General features: G+C 37.4%; 3 protein-coding genes across 5 annotated transcripts in view; all 3 read left to right on the top strand.

The window, feature by feature from the left end:
- The window catches only part of LOC133461048 (ephrin type-A receptor 6-like), an 88,635-nt gene extending 86,178 nt beyond the window's left edge, over positions 1-2,457 (top strand). Inside the window, exons 18-20 of the mRNA XM_061741810.1 lie at positions 87-280; positions 499-648; positions 1,697-2,457. Of these exons, the coding sequence (XP_061597794.1) occupies positions 87-280; positions 499-648; positions 1,697-1,811 (459 nt within the window). The 3' untranslated portion in view covers positions 1,812-2,457. The remainder of the gene's footprint in view (positions 1-86; positions 281-498; positions 649-1,696) is intronic.
- A 2,141-nt stretch (positions 2,458-4,598) lies between these two features.
- On the top strand, positions 4,599-12,774 carry arl6 (ADP-ribosylation factor-like 6). Of its 3 annotated transcripts, none has more exons than XM_061741842.1 (9): positions 4,599-4,736; positions 6,372-6,520; positions 7,152-7,213; positions 7,410-7,478; positions 7,564-7,658; positions 7,903-8,032; positions 8,602-8,657; positions 9,811-9,823; positions 10,268-12,774. In XM_061741842.1, the coding sequence occupies exons 2-9, from the start codon at positions 6,401-6,403 to the stop codon at positions 10,299-10,301; spliced, it is 579 nt and encodes a 192-aa protein (XP_061597826.1). In that variant the 5' UTR covers positions 4,599-4,736; positions 6,372-6,400; the 3' UTR covers positions 10,302-12,774. The 3 variants fall into 3 exon arrangements, with proteins under 3 accessions (XP_061597826.1, XP_061597817.1, XP_061597834.1); XM_061741833.1 differs by having other exon boundaries at positions 6,367-6,520; XM_061741850.1 differs by lacking the exon at positions 9,811-9,823 and having other exon boundaries at positions 6,367-6,520.
- A 1,978-nt stretch (positions 12,775-14,752) lies between these two features.
- Positions 14,753-20,786, top strand: slc5a7a (solute carrier family 5 member 7a). The gene is made up of 9 exons (XM_061710045.1): positions 14,753-15,012; positions 15,635-15,856; positions 16,084-16,197; positions 16,512-16,667; positions 16,776-16,924; positions 17,002-17,145; positions 17,589-17,742; positions 18,369-18,586; positions 18,721-20,786. The coding sequence occupies exons 2-9, from the start codon at positions 15,673-15,675 to the stop codon at positions 19,390-19,392; spliced, it is 1,791 nt and encodes a 596-aa protein (XP_061566029.1). The 5' UTR covers positions 14,753-15,012; positions 15,635-15,672; the 3' UTR covers positions 19,393-20,786.
- Positions 20,787-22,692: the final 1,906 nt, after the last annotated feature.

Below are 22,692 nucleotides of genomic sequence, written 5' to 3'. Positions count from 1 at the left end.
AGTGCCTCATCCCCTTAAGTACCATTAAAAAAAAAAGAATCATGATCAAACCTGATAAAGTTTGACGTTGCTGAAATTCTTGTCAGGTCATTTTATCAATAGAAGAAGGCTACCGTCTTCCAGCACCAATCGGCTGTCCTGTAACTCTGCACCAGTTGATGTTGCACTGCTGGCAAAAGGAATCCAGCCAGCGTCCATGCTTCAGTGACATACTCACTTTCCTTGATAAACTCATAATCAATCCCAGCAGTCTGCTGACGCTGGTCAATGATTCTCTGAGGTAAGTGTCAAATCACATCACAACAAGTGCACAATCATTAACAACCATGGACACGGAGCAGTATAGAGACATTCAAACCAGTTGTGATGTTAATCACATCACTGGTCAGATAAAAATAATGTCTTTGGAAGGAAAAGAATATATGTGTATGCTTAAAGAATATTTACTATTCAGCTCAACAGTATGCAAACATGTTTATGTTTTGTTTTCCTTCTCAGTTTTCCTGACTCTCCAGAGGACATGCCAGACTATCCTCTTTTCATCTCTATCGGAGACTGGCTTGACTCCATCAAGATGAGCCAGTACAAAAACAACTTCCTCGCTGCAGGATACACAACACTGGACTCTATTTCAACCATGAGTATAGAGTAAGTACAGCAACATTACACCGAGCACTGCTAGCTACATTATCAAGAAAGCGCACTGAAAGGAAAACTCATAGCATCAAAGGAAAAGAAAAATGGTGACACTGCAACAAACCTGACTGAATTGTTTCATGGTTTGTACAGAGAATGCTTAATTGTTCTATATTAACACCGTCTTCTTTAATTTGATAACACTCTTTATTCATGTTTTTTTATTATGTTGCTACCATCAGTAATCAGAGGATGATTTGCTAAATTTCAAGATTGTCTCAAAACCTATTACTTTCAATGAAACTATGTTGAAATCTGTGAAAGAGACCTGTTTTGGGGAAAAATAGTGTATGTTCTTTCTCTAATTGCAAAGGTTTTATATTTTAAGATATAAGAAATATAATGAAAGAAAAATGAAAGGGAAAAAAAGTTATTGTTTTCTGTCTGCTGTTATCAGTCTGGGCCATAATAGATGGAGTCCTGGAAGAAAATATGAATTTCTTTCTTAAGTTAAGTGAACTGTGCTACTGCTGAAGAAATGCTGCTGTTAATAGCAAGGAAAAGAGCAGGGGCAAAAAAGATTCAACTTCCAATTTTGAAGCGCAGTCAATGCAGCATGATTTGAAGATTTTGGTGGAAATAAAACACGAGGAGGCTGGACAACTGGAACATCCCTATAGAAGTTGTTTTGTTTTCCTTCTGTTTTCTTTTTTTAAGTGACAGGCTTGTGTGTGTGATTTTTTTTTTAGGCTTTTAGAATGTTGTCAGTTAAGAGACCCAAATATATGCTGTCACACAAAGAGATTTATTTTTTAAAATATCTGTATAGGAAATTGTGTTCCCTTCAACTGAAGGCAGCAGTGAACTCTGGCCCACCTTAATTTATCCCTTTAATTTCATAACTGTTCTTGTGTGGTTTAACAAACTACAATGCAATTGGTATTATAGTAGTGTGTCCTGTTGTGCCAAATCAGAGAGGCTGAACTGGCATAGGACTGTGTTACATGTGCAGGTATGTCTGCTCTTCATTCAGCTCATTACATCTTCTTCTCCTTTCCAGGGATGTCAAACGCATTGGGGTCTGCTTGATCGGCCACCAGAGGAGAATCATAAGCAGCATTCAGTCTCTTCGCCTGCAGCTTCATCACATCCAGCAAAGCGGTTTTCAAGTGTGACACCACTGAACAAATTCAGACTGTGTTTCCACACTGAGCCGGAGCTCCTTGGCATCGTCATCCAACTAATTGCACAGACAGCAGACTGTTAGGTGTATCTGGTAGCAACGGCTGCTCACGTGAAAGAGGTCCGCTACTTGAACCCATGCTGTCTCGTTAACTCACGCTCATCATCTTGAGGATCATCTTATGGACAGCTTCCACAACAACCAACCTCTGTCAGCATTGGCCAAAAGTGGCCTCTTTATTATATCAGCAAGTACTAGCATTGACTTGAATTTAGGATTTCTTCTCTCTCGTGTCAATTCAAGTGTTCACCAATACCTCTTCTCTTTCCAAGTGACAATCCAACGGTTTCTGTAGACTTTGAATGGTCTCAAGTCTGTTACCTCATGAACAGGGAAGACAAAGAGAGGATATATCATGTGGTGATACATGACAGAGTATGTGGCTTTAAGATTTCCAGCTGGTTAGTTTGTGGAATAATTCCAGAAAGATTAATGACAGAATGGTAAATAGAATTGTGTTTTTTTGAACTGAAGACCGCTGAATGTCAAAAGATTTTAGAGAAATGTATGTTGTCTCCTCATAATAATGCAGTATGTCTTGTTCAAAAAAGTCTTGTGAAGGTTGTATGTTTGATTCAATAAGGTTGTTCCTTAATAAACGACTCTATTTTAATACTTCTCTCAGATTTGACCACCTCAGGCCTTAACATCTGTCTTTATTGCAGGTTGTTAATCGTTAATGACTAAAAATACACATACAGACAAACACAGAAGTATTAGAGGATACTTCCTCACTGAGACAAAAACAATGTATTTTTAACTGCGACTCATTAAACTGTAATGGTTTGTGGAAATATAGAATGATTAAGTGAATTGCATGTACTCAGTGCTTATACATTTTTATATTTCTTGTAGGACACTGCTTTCTATATACTTTATTTTTGCAAAAGCACATCCCAACCTTTTATATTATATAACAGTGTCGGGATTTGCACAAATACAGTATACAGTAAATAATATTGTCAGGGAAAACAAAAAGGGAGGAAAGGGTCATTTACTACTTTTTTAGGGAGGAGATAAAGAAACAAAGCTGATATACTCAAGATAAAGTAAGCCTTGTTTTAAATGTTGTTTTATTATCATCTTATTTATTGTTGCCATTTATCTCTTTTTAATATGTGGGTGAGTTTCTGATGCTTAATTATTTTATTTATCCATTTATTTATTGGGTGGTGGAATCAGGGGTCCAGCTGCATGGTGTTTTTGCTATGCATATCATTACTGCATAAAAGTACTTCAGTGAGAATCACAATGTCAAGAACCCCTGGCTGAGTGCAAAATATCTATTCAAATCTGTTTACCCACCACAAAGGGATCTTGTTTGATACAAATTTGTCAAATGGTCTTTGAGATCAAAGTGACATCATCGTAAGCCTTTACCTACACAGTAAACATCATGGGGAATGGGAATGTTTTAATTTGATCATCCTATAGATCTGTATTTATTCTTCAGAAATACAGATAAGGAAGCAGCCTTGACTGTATTTTGAAGGGACATATCATGGTGAACACCATATTCCATATTAATTTAATGCATTAAAGTAGGTCAATTATAGTATTAAACATTTAACAGCCTTTCTGATCATAAAGTCTAATAATCCAAACAATATCAGAATCAGGTTCATTGGCCAAGTCAGGTCAAACAAGACAGGGAATTTGGTTATTTTTCTCACTGTACAGTAAATAGACAAATGACAGCTCTTATTAACATATATACATTTTTTTTAAGTGAAAGGTGCAGCAGTATGAGGTAGACATGGTTATTGAAAGGTGCATTGTTACAGCATATGATTGTGGTTATTATTATTATTGCACAGTGATTGATTCATTACTCTGAGCCTCTATGAGGGATGTTCATCAGAGCAACAGCTTGGGGGAAGAAACTGTCTCTGAGTCTGGAGGTTTTGGTGTACAGAGCTCTGTAGCGCCGTCCAGAGGGGGAGGAGTTCAAACAGTGTCCTGGGTGTTAATATTATAGATCCATGGATGATACCTGCCCATTTCCTGGTCCTGGACAGGTACAGGTCCTGGATAGATGGGAGGTTAGTACCAATTATCCTCTCCGCAGACCCAATTGTCTGTTTTTCTATCTGTTTTTCTATACTCGCTTTCTAAAAAAAAGCATAACTATGGAGGTAGATTTGTGTCTTAATTATTAAATAAAAAAAAAAGATTGCTTCAATCAAAAAATATATTTTCAATTTAAAAAAATTACTTCAGTCAAAAAAATGATTTCAATCAAAGAAAAAAAGTGTTTGAATGCAAACAAATATTTGAGACAAAAAAAATGCATTTGAACACTGTTTTTCTTTGATTGGAAATGTTTTCTTTCATAGAAGTGAAGTTTTTTTGTTTGAAGCAACTTTTTTAATTGAAGTAGTGTTTTTTGTGTTTGGGCCATATTATGGGTAGGAAATGTGTGTCTTTCATCATTTAATCAAAAAAGAAGTTGCTTCAGAAAGAAAAAAAATATTTTCACTGAACAAAAATCTACGTTTTCAATCAAAAAAAAAAGTGTTGAATGCAAAAAAATATTTGAGACCCCCCCAAAAAACTGCATTTGAACACTTTTTTTTTGATTGAAAATATTTGTTTTCGATTTGAAGTGATTTTCTTTTTTGATTGAAGTGAAAAAAGTTTTGAAGTCTTTGTTTTAACCACCGCTCTGCACCGGTGATATGAGCAGTCACGTGACTCGGGTCAGTTCCTGGTCTCCCAGCAACGCTGTAAACAAGGACCTCCCTCCCTCCGGGTTAAAGAGCGAGCCTCAGGAAAATGAATGAAACACCCACTAAATAGATGTCAGTAAATGAATTAGGTTAAGACCGCTAAGCGCGTCCCCGAGACAAGACTTCAGGTAAAACAAACACACACACAAACGAACAACTGTGATGAAGCTGCCGTTAGCGACGTGTTATTAGCATCGACTATAACGGCAGGTTAGCATGTGTTTTTCTTCATGGTTCAGATTATTGTTTGAAAGAAGACAACAGCGAGCACCGTAGAGAGTTTGGTCAGGTTTGGTAAAGCAGGAAGATGAGTTTTCATGGCTAATGTTAGCCGGGAATGCTAGCGAGAGTGACGGCAGGAGATTAAACAGCAGTTAGCGAGTTAAAACATGTTACTTAATCTCACAGCAGCGTTTAAAGACCTGTAAACCGCGCCCTGTAGCTCTGATTTCAGTCAACTATCGTTGTGCGAATAGCTGCTACTATAAGTATTTATTAGAGACCGTTTAACCTCGTTTGGTCTCGGGTTAAACTCTTTAACTCGTGTAATCAGGTGTAAATCAGTCAACCAGCAAAGACTGGAGAGTTGATTAAAACCTGGTGAGGATTTAGTGCTGCTTTATCATGTTAGTGGAAGTGGCTCACTTACATTTACACTCTCTTTCTATGGTAACCACTGTGATGATGGCTGGTCTCTAAATACTGACAAAAAGAGCTTTTATGTTTCATTTACAGAGGTATCAAAAGTATTCACATTCATTACTCAGGTAGAAGTATAGATACTAGAGTTTAAAAATACTCCTGTAGAAATTGAAGTATCAACTCAAGTTTTTTACTCAAGTAAAAGCATAAAAGTACTGGTTTCAAAACTACTTAAAGTATAAAAGTAAAGCCATTAAGGACAAAAGCCATTGAAAATGAATGCATCTTAGTATAATGCAAATATATTAAAGAACCATATATGTGTACTATTGAGCATTAACATGTGTTTCAGAGAGCAGGAGATATGATGACTAGTTGCCTATAAGTATTGTAATGGTGCAAAAAGTCAAACTTCAGAGGCATGTTATCATTTATCCTAACCTTTATTGGAATGTATCCAAGTTTAGTTGCAGGAATCTGATGTAAGAACAAAACTGGAAAAGAACATCTGTGCCACAACCAAATTCACTCTATCCGGATGGAGCAATTTAACTGGATAGTTTTTATTTAAAAGCCGAAATGAAATGGAGTAACGAGGCTGTTTTTAAAATGTAAGGAGTAAAAAGTACAGATAATTGCGTGAAAATGTAAGGAGTAAAAGTAAAAACTTGTCTGAAAAATAATTACTCCAGTGAAGTATAGATAACCAAAATTTCTACTTAAGTAAGGTAACAAAGTATTTGTACTTCGTTACTTGACACCTCTGTTCATTTATCATCACTTTTAGCATGGGATACACTGGATGAATCTGTATCTAAGTATGTGTCCCTTTGTTCATACATAGTGACGTTTCTTTATTTCCATTTCAAGTCATGTGCATATTAATTAATGTAGATAAAGATGAGGACAAGACTGTAAGTTCAAACTACTTATGACTATTTCATTTGAGCATCTGTTTTATCCTTACGGTTTCCACATGCCATCCATCTTTGACCTAAAAATGTTTTTCATTAGAACTAATAAAAATGTTTTGAAAAACACTTGGGAGCCATTATTCTTAATGTTCAGCTGTAACCCTTTTATTACATTGAACATGTTGTGGTCTTTTTCTTGAAGATCAGACGCACAGCTGATGGTTTCCGGCTAGTCAATGGGGCTGTTTGACAAGTTGGTTGGATGGCTGGGGTTAAAGAAGGAGGTGAATGTTCTCTGTCTTGGTCTGGACAACAGTGGAAAAACTACAATCATCAACAAACTGAAGCCCTCCAATGTAAGTTCTGCTTGTATGGTTATACTGTATGTCATTCTGCAATTATGCTGTACGATATTTCATGTTTACTGTCTCGTCCAATAGAGAAAATATTCTTTAAGTTAAAGAATATGGATTTCCAACTCCAATCAGATGTTTACACTAATTGTAATGTTATTACGCACAATATGGTTCAAACATATATCTTGTCTCTTCACCTGCTTTCCATTTGCTCATTGGTATGCATGTTGTAATGTATCTGGAGACTGATGACAGGTAAAATGGTAAAAAGTAACACGCCGAGCTGTTCACTGATCACTGGTCATCTTTAATGTCAGGTATCTTAAAAATGTTGTGAGAGCAAAATCTGACAATGCATAATGGTAAAGGCCTTATTGTCCAAACTCCGAATATGTTGCAGCTCTGAAATGCAAAAATGGTTTCATGTTAACAAACGAGAAGAAATTGACAGGATAAAACTGGAAATACTTTGACTTCATGCTCACTATAACACAGAAGCAAACATATTAGGATGAACGTAGGGATTTTATTTTTATTTTTTTTCTGTCAACTTTTTAGTGAGGGGTAGGTTGTGTGTTTCTAATCTGTGCTGCCAAACTACTACTAAAAATACATTGCATTTTTCTTTTAGGCCCAGGTACAAGACATCGTCCCAACAATTGGCTTCAGTATAGAGAAGTTCAAAACCTCAAGGTTAGTGCTCCTCACAACAATATATGTTTGCTTACTGTAAACCTGAAGTCCAATCATAATGCTAATCTAACTCCACATTTAACCTTTTTGTAAATACATTTTTGATAATATCAAAGATAAGATGATTATGTTATGGCCAATGTGTTAATCAAAACATTTGAACTAAAAATCATTTGAACGTTTGTGTTTTCTTTAGCCTTTCTTTCACAGTCTTTGACATGTCTGGTCAAGGTCGATACAGAAATCTTTGGGAGCATTACTACAAGTAAGATATCTTGGGGCACAAAAACTAATTCTTTACCTTTTGTATATTGCTGATTTGCATTTTAATTAATGTAAACTTTTTTCAGAGAAGGCCAGGCTATCATATTCGTCATCGATAGTGCAGACAAATTGAGGATGGTAGTGGCAAAAGAAGAATTAGACACATTACTAAATCATCCTGGTAAGCTAATCTTGCTCAAATTTGTGTCATCATCTCCATTTTATTGGTTTCTTTGACTCTTTGTTTTGTAAAACTAGACATAAAGGATAAATATTTTTTTAAGGCTGATTTAGTCTAAAAAAGTTGTTTCTCAATGATTTGAAAAGCATTTATAATTCATGATGTGGACACTTTACTCTTTGAATTAGCTTGTTGTTGAATTGTGCCATAGAAATACATTTGCTTTGCCTTTGTCTCACTGCAGATATTAAACATAGGAGGATACCCATCCTGTTCTTTGCTAATAAGATGGATGTCAAGGAGGCTCTGTCTTCTGTCAAGGTCTCACAACTGCTCTGCCTGGAAAACATCAAAGACAAACCCTGGCACATCTGGTATGAACTTACACAAACACGTTTATTTATGTACAAGCCTACATGCCAGGATCATGTAAATAAAGAGATGATTAGTTACTGCTGATGAATCTGCTGTGAAATAATATTGTCTTGTTTGAGCGTGCAGACACAATACAGCTCCCATACCCCTCATTAGTAGGAAAAGATACAAAACTGATCGCTTTCAGCGAACTAGAATATGTCAATGACTATGTTTATATGCTGCTTATGAAATAGTCACGTAGGGTTGAGTTAGTCACCAAATATTTTGGCCAGCTAGTAAAAAGTTTGAACTGTGGGTTAAAGCAATATCTTTGATTGTGGCAAGAAAACAAAAAAAAAGAAAATGCGTAAAGCAGCAAAAGATACTGATTGTAATATTATATATTCTCTATAAGAATTAGAAAGCACACAAATAAAACAAACGCAGCAGTAGACACCATCACTGTGGATAGTTAAGCTGTCTTGGTGTGTGTTGGTTTCAAATCTGTCGAGCGGAACACCTCTGCTTGATTTTTTTTATTTTATTTATTTATTTATTTCCATTATCATGTGTTATTTTTTTTTAGTGCCACTGATGCTCTGATGGGAGAAGGTTTACAGGAGGGAGTCGACTGGTTACAAGGTATGAAAGTTCATGCTTGGAATTATAATACTTGTCTTAGTTTACAGTTCAGTCTGATGATTAATTTATTTATTTGTTTTTCACTTGTTTAACATTGAGTTATAACTGATATATAAGTGCGTGTGTCCACAAAGCACAGCTGCTCTGCGAGTTTCTAGCTTTTCAGTAAAGAGAAGATTTTTTTTAAATAAATGCTCCACAGCAGGTACATGGCAGCATCAGTAGTTATATCGCTTTACAAGGAACAAGTTTGCTTATTGGGAAACAGCAGCCAAAGCCGTGTGAGCAATGTTTGGCCTGAACACACTTATTGAAGCCTAGCTCCTGCAGAACATGCATTGTTCTGCTGTCTCCGATATATTCTCTAATCAAAGTTTTTTCATTGACAATATGACATTCAACATCTTTTGTTTTGTGCTTATGAGGTCAAACACCATGTATCAAAAAGACCATCAAATACAGTAGTCTACGCAACAGTTTGTGTTAGACCTTAAATAAAGTCTTTCAAGATGTTGTTGCAGGGGAAAATAGAAAGTACACATTACATCAGAGCATTTATTTAGATATTTACTTTGAATAAAATGTCGACAGGAATTGCTCCTGAGCACCCTGGCAGTGCTATGTGGACACATGCCCTGATGATTGTGTTAAAATAACTTTTTATATCTGTAACATGTGTATAAATGTATACCCTGTACATCATTTTAACACACCGTAAGCTTCCTGGTGCTTGCTTGAGTTCCAGGATGAACTTTTGAAATTAATCTCACAAAATATCTTCCTTTTTTATTAACAAACGATTGCTCTTACAATCAATACACAATGTTCTCGTCATCCCATCATTTTGTGTTTGTATAATTTATCTGTTTAGAACTGAGATGTTTCCTTGTGTAAATGCAGCTGACAAACCAGCCTTATTTCATCATCATTTCAAGCATCAGATATTTTCATTTTAAAGTTTATAAAGTCAGATTAAGTTAAAATGTGTTTGTTCTTTACATCAAAAAGAATCATATGCTTCTTTTTTTATCTTGTTTTTCCAAATTGATGTGAAATTTGGTGATAATATGTACACAGCTCTGTCAGTGTTCCACACAGTCAAATTATTTTTCTTTTTATTATGTTTTACACCCTCTTTCAAATCCCTCCATAGATCAAATTATACAGTGAGTATTAAATGTTTTGTGTTGTGTCAATTATTGTGTTGCCATGTAACTGTTAAGGTCGTAAAGTGTTAGCTTTAGCCGAGTTATAGTTTTATAGGTGAGTGAACCAGAGGATTATTTTGAGACGTCTTTGCACTATTCTAAAAACTGTAAACCTTTCCTGTTTCAGTTTTCCTTTAGTATGTGTCCTTTGCAGATCTTATATAATTAGATAATTAAAAATGATTCCCACCTAAAATTCCATCCATCCATCACATGCCACAGCAGTAATTCTAAATTCACATAGTTTAAGTCAAAGTTTTACTATCCATAGAAATGTCTCAACCACCTCCTGCATTTTTCTTTTCTTGATCCATATCTTCTGTATGTTGGGTCCCTCTGTTCTTAAAGTTACTACATACCGAAGTATCTTTTGCAAATTAAGTATTTCTCACATTTTTCCAGATCAAATCAAAACAATGAAAACATGAGAGCATGAAGAGGGACCACCCAGAAGCAGCAGTAGCATTCATGGAAGTGTTTCATAAAAGAAACGTCGATCCTGTTTGTAGAGGTACCACTGAAAGTCAATGGTTTTCATTGGAGCTTCTTGGATGCGCTTGTTCATTTCCAGTAACAGTGAAAAAAGCAAAATCCACCAACTGACAGTTATCAGAGAAATGCTCAAATGCTGGTAATTTTATTTTGGCAGACAATATTTTGAGTTTAATGATATAAGCATTGTATATTATCATTGGTATCATTGCTGTAATTTCCACTCTTTGTGAAAGACATTGTGGAGTGGCTTTTTTTTTTCTTTTACGTTTTTTTGACCCATTTTAACAGTTCAGTTTTTTTTCCAATGGCAAATTTTAAATAAATAAATACATTCATTCTAATCTATTGTCATTTTAAAAATCACACTGTGTGCCCTTTCAGGGGCACGTTATAGACCTAACAACCACTTGGTCTTTGTTACAGCTAATACAAAATGCACAGCTTATTTTGGGGTTATCTTGCTGTAGCCACAGGCACCATGAATATTAGCATTGACAGAAATGAAATGGTTTTAGACAGTAGACTGTGTATCGCAGTATTTTATTTTTAGCCAGTTTATATAAATGATACCTAACTAACTATACAATGTGATAAAATGTCTACAATTTTAATTTTCAACTAGTTTTGTTTTTCTTTTTCTTTTTTTGCCTTATTTAATTGCTATCAGAAAAAAAAGATACAATCAAATACTTAATTTAATGTACTCATGATGCTTCTGTGAATCAAAGGCAAAGAAAAAAAGGCATCTGCTCAATCCATAAAAAATTTACATTGCAAGTCTTTGATCCTTTTATTTAGTCTGAAAGCAGCTTGTTTCATCTGATTGTGTTTTTCAAGCTCTGTCATTTTTTATAGCAAATACAAGATGTTTTCTGTTTATGAGTGGTTTCATGACAGATATGGCCAGTCTTTTGTACCATGTATTTTCTTGTATCTTGCTCAAGGATCTATTTTCTATGAAAAAACAAATGTATATATTTCTCTTGGCAAATTCTACCTGTAATGCTCAAACATTCAACCAAATCTACCAACTCTACCACTAACAGCACATATACTAACAAAGGTTAGACAGTGAGAGTTTGATAAAAATCATTTTAGTAAAGCAGCAAAAACTATTTACCGTGTCACGCTTCTGTAACTTCTATGCATATCAACAAAATGCACAAAATAGAGAGGCCCGTGGAGGATAACTAGATTATGTCATATGAAAATATGCACCCTTTTATTTTCAAACTTACTTCTCCTAGAATTGGCTTAACTATGCTGTTCAGTTACTGTAAATCAGAACCCAAGCAAGTGAATTTTTGAGAGCCCAGTAACAGGTCCACTCTCTTGGAAATGTTTGCATGTTGTTCCTTTTCCCTTACTCTCAAATATTACAGATCTAAGGTACACTATTAGTCTCGCTAAAAATATTTAACATTTATTTATTCGAGGGGCACAGTGGCGCAGCTGGTAGTGCAGCCGTCTCACAGCAAGAGGGTCCATCCTTCGGTTGGCAAAAGGGCCTTTCTGTGTGGAGTTTGCATGTTCTCCCCGTGTTCCCTTGTTAGCTAATGTGAGCTACCCTCAAAAAAACATACAACAGTCCTGGGCTACACATGCCCACTCTGGCCAGCCGGGGCGCCAGATGGGGTGGGGAGGATCTGGCAGGAATAACGTGATACTTCCACGCGCTACGTCCGGCCAGAGAAGCGCTACCCTGTCTGTGAAAAGAAGCGGCCTGCTCACTCCTCAGGTTAAGAAGGAGACCTGAGCTCAGTGAAGACCCCTCCCAGGGGTGGTAGAGGGAGCAATGCCCAGGACTGTCACTTAGGTTTTATCACTAGGTGATAAAATGGGTAAAAAATTGGGGATAAAAATATATTTAAAAAAATAAAATAAAATGTATTTATTCTTATGGCGGCTGCATCATGTTCACTGTTCTAAACTTTCACACATTGTACCACTAATCTAGCTTAGTTGACAAGATTGTCAACTTTTAGATTAATAATTTATTGTTTAAGATCTCAACTGCAGAATTTTTTGAATTGATTTACTATTGTGAAATTAAGTTTAAGATTTATAGATACATTTAAAAAAAATCTAAATTGGGCCATTTCAAATCATTAAATATTTCACAAATGTAATGTGTTCTTCATATTATAAAGTAATTGACCATGATATTTCACATATAGGAATAACAAGCTACTTTTTATGTTTTTAGACTTAATACAATGATATATTGTAAATTGTAAAATACACTCTATGCCCTGCAGCATTTATTTACATTTTCAAAGCAGGCACTGTAGAGGGTCCTTGTAAAGCCATGCATCACATTCTGATACACAAAACGACCCTTTTAACTGGTAGATTTTAAATTGTTCCCGCAAAACTGTTTAAGACCTATGTGTATTTTGTTTATTACATTGTATGTGGTAATTTTTAAAGAATAAATGTTTTGGAAAACAAAAAGTTGCTTCTCTCTTTGAAAGTGATTTCTCTGTGGTAGTTTTATGTTGTGCTATCCATGGAAATTCTTATCTCCCTTTCTTAGTCTGATTCTCTGCACTAGTTCGTCTCTCTTCCAGACATCTTGCCAACAACAGCTGCTCATTAGATTTCCAGTCATAGCGCTCTGAACAGTTTATTTAAACATAAACATTAAAATCATTACAATTTATCTTACAACACTGCTCATTACATTATTTGTTTTGTACAAATATTTTCATATGTGATCAAAAAATGTACGTGTGTATGTGTATGAATGAATTATTAGCATTTTCAAATCACAGATACGTAGCAGCTTATGCTCAGTGCTTGGCTTCAAAAGGTACTGAGGTCGTGCATCAGCCATCTGGCCAACATGTAGTTAGAAGCCTTTCCAGCTGTCTTCCGGATCTCATATGTTTAGGCATCAATATTTCACATCATCACTTGTCGGATGTTCAACAAATCCACACTGAAGTCAGTTTTAATCTAGCAACAGAAGTTTACCAGCTGCTCTGCAAATGTATGTGTTACAATGTTGAGTAATGTGTTTAAATAAATATGAAACAGAGGGACCCTCCAAAGCATAGAAAACGCTTAATAGAAAACACATTTGTACAGACAGGAAAAGCTCAGTTATTGTCTTTGACAGAGTGAGGAGTGAAGCCAAAATAATCCAGTGTTATATGGCATATTCATATCTGCTATAAAACAAGAGTTACACCAGTCATCCCATGACTGGTAGATTTTGATCTACAAAAATGTTATTGTTACTTGCTTTTCGTTACAATCACTTTGCTCTTATAGTAAGTGTACAGTATATTACATCACATAATGACAACAACTTAGAAAAATAATATAATACACTCGTGTAAATATGGATATACTAACATATTTTTTTTAAACTATCCAAATTATATCACACCACATATACTGTAATCCAGAAAAGTACAATATTTGAAATTACTTTTCAAGCAATCAGAACTTTCAAGCACGTACTGTGAGACTGAGCCGTAGTGACCTCTGTCCATGGTGCTGAAACACTTGCCTTGCCAAAAGAGGGTGCTGCACATGCTAAACTATTCAAATGAACTTGTCAACCACGACAACAAAACTGCTAAGTCCTCACCATGGAAAAATAGGTGTGTATGTGAATGTGTGTTTTGTATTTTTCCCCCTTAAAAGTCAGATTGTATCATTAAACCCCTCCGCATATTCTTCATATCCATCCTAATTGGATGCCTGCCAGTTTTGACAAGTATAGTCCAGATGAAATGACTTCAGGCAGAGGTGGCCATTAAGCAGACATAGCTCACTGATATATATCCTGCAGGGAAGTGGCAGGCACAGTTAGGCGTGTCCTAATTACGTCCGTGTGTGTGTGTGTGTGTGTGTGTGTGTGTGTGTGTGTGTGTGTGTGTGTGTGTGTGTGTGTGTGTGTGTGTGTGTGTGTGTGTGTGTGTGTGTGTGTGTGTGTGTGTGTGTGTGTGTGTGTGTGTGGTGGTGGTGGTGGAGGAGGATACGATATCTGGACTTTTTTTTTCTTTTTTCCCCAAATTGGTACACTTTTCCTCTTTATCTTGCGAGGTATAGAGAATGTGCTGCTATGTTTTGCAGGTTTATTCATCACATTGTATTTCTATTTATTTTTTCTTAGAACTTGCTTGGAGCAAAGTGAGTAGCCTTTGAATGGGGAGAAAGTGACATTCGGCTGCGCAGTTGAGCCACTTAGGACGCACTTTGGAAGAACATCAGTATCGTGAAGCGCAAAAGTCACACAGAATAGTATCGATGGTTTATTGTATAAGAATGGGACGTCGGGAAGGATTCAGTGGTTTCCAAAGGAAAGGACCCCGGTACCCACATCATCAGCCTCCACACCGTGACGTGTTCCTGTTCAGGTCTCATTAAGAGGGACGTTGGTCTCTATGACGCGTGTAACGGTCCTCTGACGGCATCCAGCGCTTATAAGCCTCAGTCAGTAACCCAGAGACCCCCACCCTCTCCCAGTCCACTGGAACACACACACACCCACACACACACTCACTCACACACACACACCCTCTTCCAGTCACGGCTCCTCACGGCTCAACTAGGACCAGGATATCCAGAGAAACCTGCAACTGTTGTGTTTAGTAGTGTTTCATCTGGTGTCCCACCACATGACTCTAGAATTACTTGAGGTAAGTTTTGCAAGCGTTTTCTTCCTCTTGAAGAATCATTTTTAACCTTTCAATCTATAAAATCGTATTGTGTTTTTCTATTTTAAATGTGGATTTTGTGCGTAATATAATTTTTGCGCACGAACCAGTGAAAAGGGAGCTGAGATAATGGAAAAAGAAAAACTCAGATGACCTGAATATATGACTTGAGACTTGGACTGCTTTATTTTGTTTATTATAGGATCTTAACTTTAGATGATGAGATCAAATTTAAAACTGAAAATAGGGGTGAATAATCAAACCATATTTCATCTGGTTTCGCATCAGAATATTCATCTTAACCTATACCTTCAATGATGATCTGGAATAAAGCATTGCATTAGTGAAATTCACCGTGCTGCATTTTACATTTGTCAAGAACACACAGCTTTCAGGAATAATATTTTTCTTGGGGCTCTACTTCCAAATGGCGCATGAATTTTTTAGACTCAGAGAGAGAGAGGGAGAAAGAAAGAGAGAGAGATCTCCGGCCTTTTGTAATCTAATTCTATTCTTGGTTTTGACAAGTTAATTTGCTATAGAGGCACTAGTTTATACAATGAACCAAAACTACTTTAGTTCTTGATCTCCCTCCTCCCTGCAGACCTCCCTGCCCTCCAGCTCCAGAGCTCCGCTGTGACGATGACCATCCACGTCGAGGGGCTCGTGGCCATCGCCTTCTTCTACATGCTGATCCTGGTCGTGGGGATCTGGGCTGCATGGAAGAACAAGCACTCCGGGGAGGCGGAGGGCACCGACCGCAGCGAGACCATCATGGTCGGCGGGAGAGACATCGGCTTATTTGTCGGGGGATTCACTATGACAGGTAAAGTTTCCAGGTTATCACTAACTGACTGAAAATAAACAGCTTGGTGTGAGGACAGGTTGTTTTTTTAAAGTTTGAAATAAAGTGGTATCCAAATTGGCATTCATTTCATAAAAAAAACAACCCTTTTTGAGATGATGTATGTTTTTATATTTTATAGAAGATATAAAAATTGGTTTAACTGTATTTAGTCTGATTTGTGTACTGTACCTGTGTGTGATTTCCAGCCACTTGGGTTGGAGGAGGATACATCAATGGCACAGCTGAGTATGTGTATCTTCCAGATTATGGTTTGGCTTGGGCTCAAGCCCCCTTTGGATATGCACTTAGTCTGGTTGTGGGTGAGTGATGATACATGTTTCTGGCATTCATGATAGTGCTGACTTTATGTTACTTCTATAATTAGCAGTCTACACTGATCCAAACTCACACATTAATGTAGTGACTCACTGACCAAGTAATAGTTTTGGGTGCTAATTAAACTTTGACAAGTTTTCTACACACATCCCTGATGTAGACATAAGCATAAAAAGAAAATGCATATTTATATTCTTTTTATTTTTAATGATTTTTGTTCATTTAGCTCTTATTTAGAGTTTCTCTTCCAGTTTGAGATGGTGTTGCCTCAATTCTCAGAGTTCACCTTTTGTTCTAGGTGGTCTGTTTTTTGCCAAGCCCATGCGCTCGCGTGGTTACGTCACCATGTTGGACCCGTTTCAGCAGCTGTATGGGAAACGTATGGGTGGCCTTCTCTTCATACCTGCACTCATGGGTGAGATTTTCTGGTCGGCTGCCATCTTATCTGCCCTTGGTAAGTAAATCTTTGCGATTGCTATAAAATGAAGGATTGTTTTTGGCAACGTAGTTAAAGATAACAGTACAGCACCCACCATGTCCTTCCATCTCTTTGTGACCTTAGGTGCTACTCTCAGCGTCATCGTGGACATCAACATTAAGATGTCAGTGGTTATCTCTGCACTCATTGCAATCTTTTACACCCTCGTTGGAGGACTTTACTCGGTGGCCTACACTGATGTGGTTCAGCTGTTTTGTATCTTTATTGGCCTGGTAAGTTCATGTTGAGCTGGTATAAATCAACTCCTTCCTGCTAAGTCGCTAACCTTCTGCTGGCTGTCTGTCTACAGTGGATCAGTGTCCCCTTTGCTTTGACCAACCCTGCTGTGTCAGACATCGCTGTTTCTGCAGTGACAGAGGTTTACCAGTCGCCCTGGAAAGGCAAAGTGAACAGGGAAGACACCTGGGTCTGGATCGACAACTTCTGCCTGCTGGTACTGTAACCACATTTTTTTCCGAATAGTCTCAAAGTGGAAAATAAGGCCTAAAACTGGGTGATGATGAACCATTATGAAAATACTATATGTTGATTAGTTAGTTATTGATGAGTTAGTTTATCAGTTTTATTTTGAATATCAGTGGCTGGTGTAAAGATGCACAAATTTACTTAACATACATTGTTATTAATCAAATAATTTAGCATTATATTCATGCAAGAAGTTTTTCTGGGAGAAAATTCGCTACAAAAACAAACTAAATTTGATTAGTGGAGATGTGCATGTTGTCCAGGACATTTGATTCTCATCCAAATGAAAGGGCTTTGGTGACAGAACATTATTCATATGGTTTAAAATGTGTGACTATGCTGCTATAAAAGTAAAACTGGCTTAGCACAACTAAGTTCTGAAGTTTTCTCTGGTTTTTAACTGTGCTGCAGATGCTGGGAGGAATACCCTGGCAGGTGTATTTCCAGAGAGTCCTATCAGCATCATCTGCCACCTATGCACAGGTCCTCTCCTTCCTGGCTGCCTTTGGGTGCCTCATCATGGCGGTGCCCTCCGTTCTCATCGGCGCCATCGGAGCCTCCACAGGTGAGAAACACATGAGTGTGCTGTCTGTGTGGGTGTTTGTATGCGTGTCTGGTTTGGGTGGGTGGGCTTGGGATGGGTCCATGTTGCCCTTAGATCTGAGAGAGACTGGTAAATAGCAGCTGGTTCACCTCATCCATAATGAAGCAGCAATCCATTTAATCACCACACTGGTTTAGTAAATATTGCATTAGAGGGAGGCAAGGGACCAAATTAGAGCCACGATCTGCAGATTTTGAGGCATCAAATTCCTCACTGAATGGGTGAACACACAACTTTAGTTTGTCTCGTAATGGAATATGAAGTATCGTTTCAGAATTAAAGTTGCTAAAGTTCAATTAGTCACAACTTATTTCTGAAAGTAGTGATATTTCACAAGTTTTTATTGAACTTAGTCCTTATTTATGCCACTATCTTTAAATTATTAAACGATTGAACCTCAGGCTTTTGTAAAGTTAGTATAATACCAACACTTGCATGTAAAAACATAAATGTGTGTGTGTGTGTGTGTATTTTCTTCTGGACTTTTAACTGTAATTGTCATGTTTATTAATTTATGTCTGTGAAACTTCACATACAGGAATAATTTTTGTATATTCAGTTTAGATTTTTGTCTTCCCCTCACTTAGACTGGAACCAGACAAGTTATGGTGCCATTCCTCCTAAAGAAAGGGATCAAGCAGACATGATTCTCCCCATTGTGCTCCAACACCTGTGCCCGCCGTTCGTCTCATTTTTTGGTCTGGGTGCAGTGTCTGCTGCTGTCATGTCGTCTGCAGACTCCTCCATCCTCTCAGCGAGCTCCATGTTTGCCAGGAACATCTACATGCTGGCTTTCAGACAGTCGGTAAGGACACGCCTCTCTTTCTCGTTATGTAATCACACAATCATTTCAACAGTGAAGTTTTTGGCTAATAAACCCTTATCAAAGTTTTTTTTTCTTCTACTTTCATGTTTTTGTCCTCTTTTCTATCCTCTCAGGCGTCTGACCGTGAAATTGTGTGGGTGATGCGAATCACAATCTTTATATTCGGTGGTCTCGCCACCGTGATGGCTCTAGTGACTGGCACGGTTTACGGCCTGTGGTACCTGAGCTCAGACCTGGTTTACGTCATCATCTTCCCCCAGCTGCTCAGCGTGCTCTTCGTCAAAGGTACCAACACATACGGCTCGGTGGCTGCGTACCTGTTCGGTATGGTGCTGCGTATAGGCGGAGGTGAGCCCTACCTGCAGTTGCCGCCCTTTATTTATTACCCTGGTTGGGCGATCGAGGAACGGAAGCACCACATTACAGGGGAATTGGAGGAAGTCGTCGTACAGAAGTTTCCTTTTAAGACCATCTCCATGTTGGCATCCTTTCTGGCCAATTTTGCTTTCTCACAACTGGCAAAGTACCTTTTTGAAAGTGGTAAGCTTTCACACAAGTATGACTTTCTGGACGCGGTTGTGTCCAGGCACAGTGGAGAGATAATGGATAAGACTACGCTTGTCACCCGTGGCAACAACATCGGGCTGTCGGAGATGGCGCCCGTCAAACCTCGGTTGAGTGTGACCTTGGCGGCTGCCTTCACACGCCGGGACACGTTGCCCACAGAAATGGTGGAGGAAGAGGAGGAGGAGTCCAGCCCTGACTCCTCCCACCATGAGGAATGACAAAGCCAGGATGCATTATGAAAAAAAAAAAAAAAAATCTGAGAACCTGACTGAACTGCCCAGGAGCCAAGAAACACGGAGCAAACATCCACATGTGGGACTGAAGTTCTTTCAAATCCTGCCCAACTGGATTAGCGCCACGTGCCAAGATACTGTATGTAGCGTAGCAGCTTGCTGATTATCCAGAGTAAGGCTGTCTTTCTGTAAAGTAAAGCAACACACACACACACACACACACACACACACACACACACACACACACACACACACACACACACACACACACACACACACACACACACACACACACACACATAGTACTCATAAATAGTCGGAGGTGATCTATAGTAATCCTTTTTTCTTTTTTTAGTAGCATTCAAGTACACATAACATTTGATTAATTTTACTAAAAAAGAGCAGATAAAATTCATAAAATAATCTCTTGTTTATACCGAGAGAAACAAATAAAGCAAATAACAGGTGCTTTATAAGAAGAGACAGACAGCACAACCACTATTCAGAAAAAAATAAATCAATAAGATAAAAGCAATAACAAATATATACACACAATTTAACACTTGTGCAGTAATTACTATGGAAACCTGATAATGAGAATGGAAGTAATATAGAGTATATCAGTCAATGGAACTGAGGGACAATGTAATCCATGGTTTTAATGTTTCAGATGAAGTCTCTTACAGTAACAGTGAAATCAGTTTGATTCAGAAATCAGTCACCACATCAAATCAATGAGCAATTGTGTTTCTCACATTTATGTTTGATTATTACTGATATACATGTGACTGTGACTCCAGAAAGATACAATCCATGCGTCATGCTGAGTAGTTAATATACAAGCAGTAGTGATGGTAGTCGACTTGAAGCTTTAGCTCATATTCTCTCTAATGTCAGGTGTAGAGGCAGTTTTAAGCATAAGAATCAGTGTTAATGTGATAAATTATCTTGTATTCAACTGCCTTAACAATGCTAATAAATTGAGGTATTTTATTTCCACAGTTGTGACCAGATACTAGTCAGACTGCAGTAAAAAGACTTGAATATGAATGTAACCGCTGCAGAAGATCTGATTATATCAAATAGCAAACTTCTAATTATGTGTTTCTGTTTTGCAAAGTCTTACAACAATGTGGCAACAGACGTGTTACATTCATAGGTTATCTGTTGTCTGCCGCAGGAAAACGATTATTTTCTCTGTGATGTTTATATTTGTATACATGTGAAGATAAAAAGAATGAAAGAGAAAGGAAAAAAAACTAAAGGTAAAAAATAATGCTGGATGCAAATTTCAGATAAGATGGAAAATGTTTAAATGTTTACTTATTTTTGATGACAAAAAGAAACAATAAAATGGAAAATATTAAGGTAAATATGTAAATGCCTAATTTTATAAGAAGAGTTGATCACTGTTTATTTTACTTTACTTCTTTCTGTGTATGTGTATATATATATAAACATCTGCTATTTATTTTCACACAGGATTATAGACTTCATCTTACTAACATTTGAATTTATATTTTCTGGTTGCAACACTGTCAACTATATGCTTTGTCAACTATGTCCTTTTTCTCTTGAGAAACAGGCCGAAGATCTTTTTCTCTGTCAGGCCCTTCAGCTAGCTGGATGCTAGACTGAGAAAGAGAATACGTCAGAAAGCGTGACTGAAATTACAAACGCTTGGCTTGCATCTTTGTCCCCCGCCTTGTCCATCGTGAAAGACAGCATCCCAAAATAGCTCTCCTCGCCGCTTATTTACTTTAAGTGCTGTACTCTTTGTGGTCTTGGACTGGGAGGAGCCATGCGGGGATGGGGTGGGGTTGCTGATGGTCAGTGAGGGAAGATTAAATAGGGTTGGGGCAAGATGGAGCTGTACAGCTTACTGGCGCCCACTGCCTTGAAATTCGTCAGCCATTTTGCGCAGGAATGACGCAAGTGCCCCACCCAAGAGCTGTGCCGCCTCCCTCACTCTCTGCTGACCTCTGTGATGTCCTTGAGGACACCAATCTCATAAAAATAACAGAGGGTGGGGGAAGAGAAAGAGGCCCTCCCTTCATAGGACGTGTCTCAGAGAGCACTCATAATAATTAACTAATGAAAAAAAAATAAAAAAAATTGTCGCCTGTCCAAAAATCAATCCATTTGTTCAAGGCTTCATAGGAGAAGTGGACACTGGGGACGGTTTCCGCATAAGACTCTCTTCCAGAAAGAATTTGGATGCAAACCAAGAAATAGTTATTCATAGCTACAAGCTATGTTTAGAATGTCCTATTGTGTCTTTGCAGGTATCATTTATGGTTTGCATTGATATTTTTTTAATTTTGAATTTTTAAATCATTATTATTAATAAATTGAATTACTCTAACCCCCGCCAAAAAAAACAACAAAAGACCAAACAAAAAAAAACTCCAACAAAATTCCTTCTGACCCAGTGAGGGTAACAGGACATAATTAAAAAAAAAAAAAAAAAAAAAAACTGACTCAAGGACGTAGAGTCATCGGTTAATCTTGAAGTCAGATCTTTATACCTTCAATGCATTCATCGGATGAAGTTTTGTTTTCCTTTTTAATTTATATCTGGCCTTATTTTCCCAGACCAAGCTTGGGAGATAAAAGGGAATTCAGGGAATCACGGTCCCTTTTATTTCCTCAACATGAGCAGACGGAGATGATATCACAGAGAGCAGACATCTGATGTCTTGATATTTTTTTCTTCTTCTTTTTTCCATTACCTTCATTGTATTTGTTGGTGTACTTTATTTTTGTTGCATTTCAGGCCTGGAACAAATTCCACTACTTTTTAATGTTGTCATTCCTTTACACATTCACTTTAAAGAAAAAAAAAACGACAAACAAACAAAAAAAGCTTTGAGGAAATGAAGCAATTCATCATTTCCAAATGCTCTCTGGACTGAAGGCTCTCCCTCAGAAAGGCTTTCGCCATGTAAACAAAACGGATGTCCCTGGACAAGATGTTTCCTCCATAGTAACTTATGTTCCTCTAAAGTCTTAGTGTACCTTTCATCAATACTTTTAGTCCTTCTTTTGTCTTTGGTCCAGAAAAAACAAAGTATGTTTTAGAATCCCTGTTTTCTCCCCATTTTCCCTCCATATCATCCAAATTTTCCTCACTTAGTTTACTCAATGTTTTACTGAAAAATAGAATATCAAAACATACATTCACAAGTAAATGTATTACGTATACTTGTATATTAGTTATTAGGTTTATCAGGTGTACTTAATAATAGTTAACTGACACATTAAGGACTGAAAGGCAACAGTCCA

The sequence above is a fragment of the Cololabis saira genome, chromosome 2, assembly GCF_033807715.1.
Source record: "Cololabis saira isolate AMF1-May2022 chromosome 2, fColSai1.1, whole genome shotgun sequence".
Taxonomy (NCBI): Eukaryota; Metazoa; Chordata; class Actinopteri; order Beloniformes; family Belonidae; genus Cololabis; species Cololabis saira.
The sequence above is the reverse complement of the archived record's forward strand: the minus strand, read 5'-3'. Positions and strand labels throughout refer to the sequence as shown.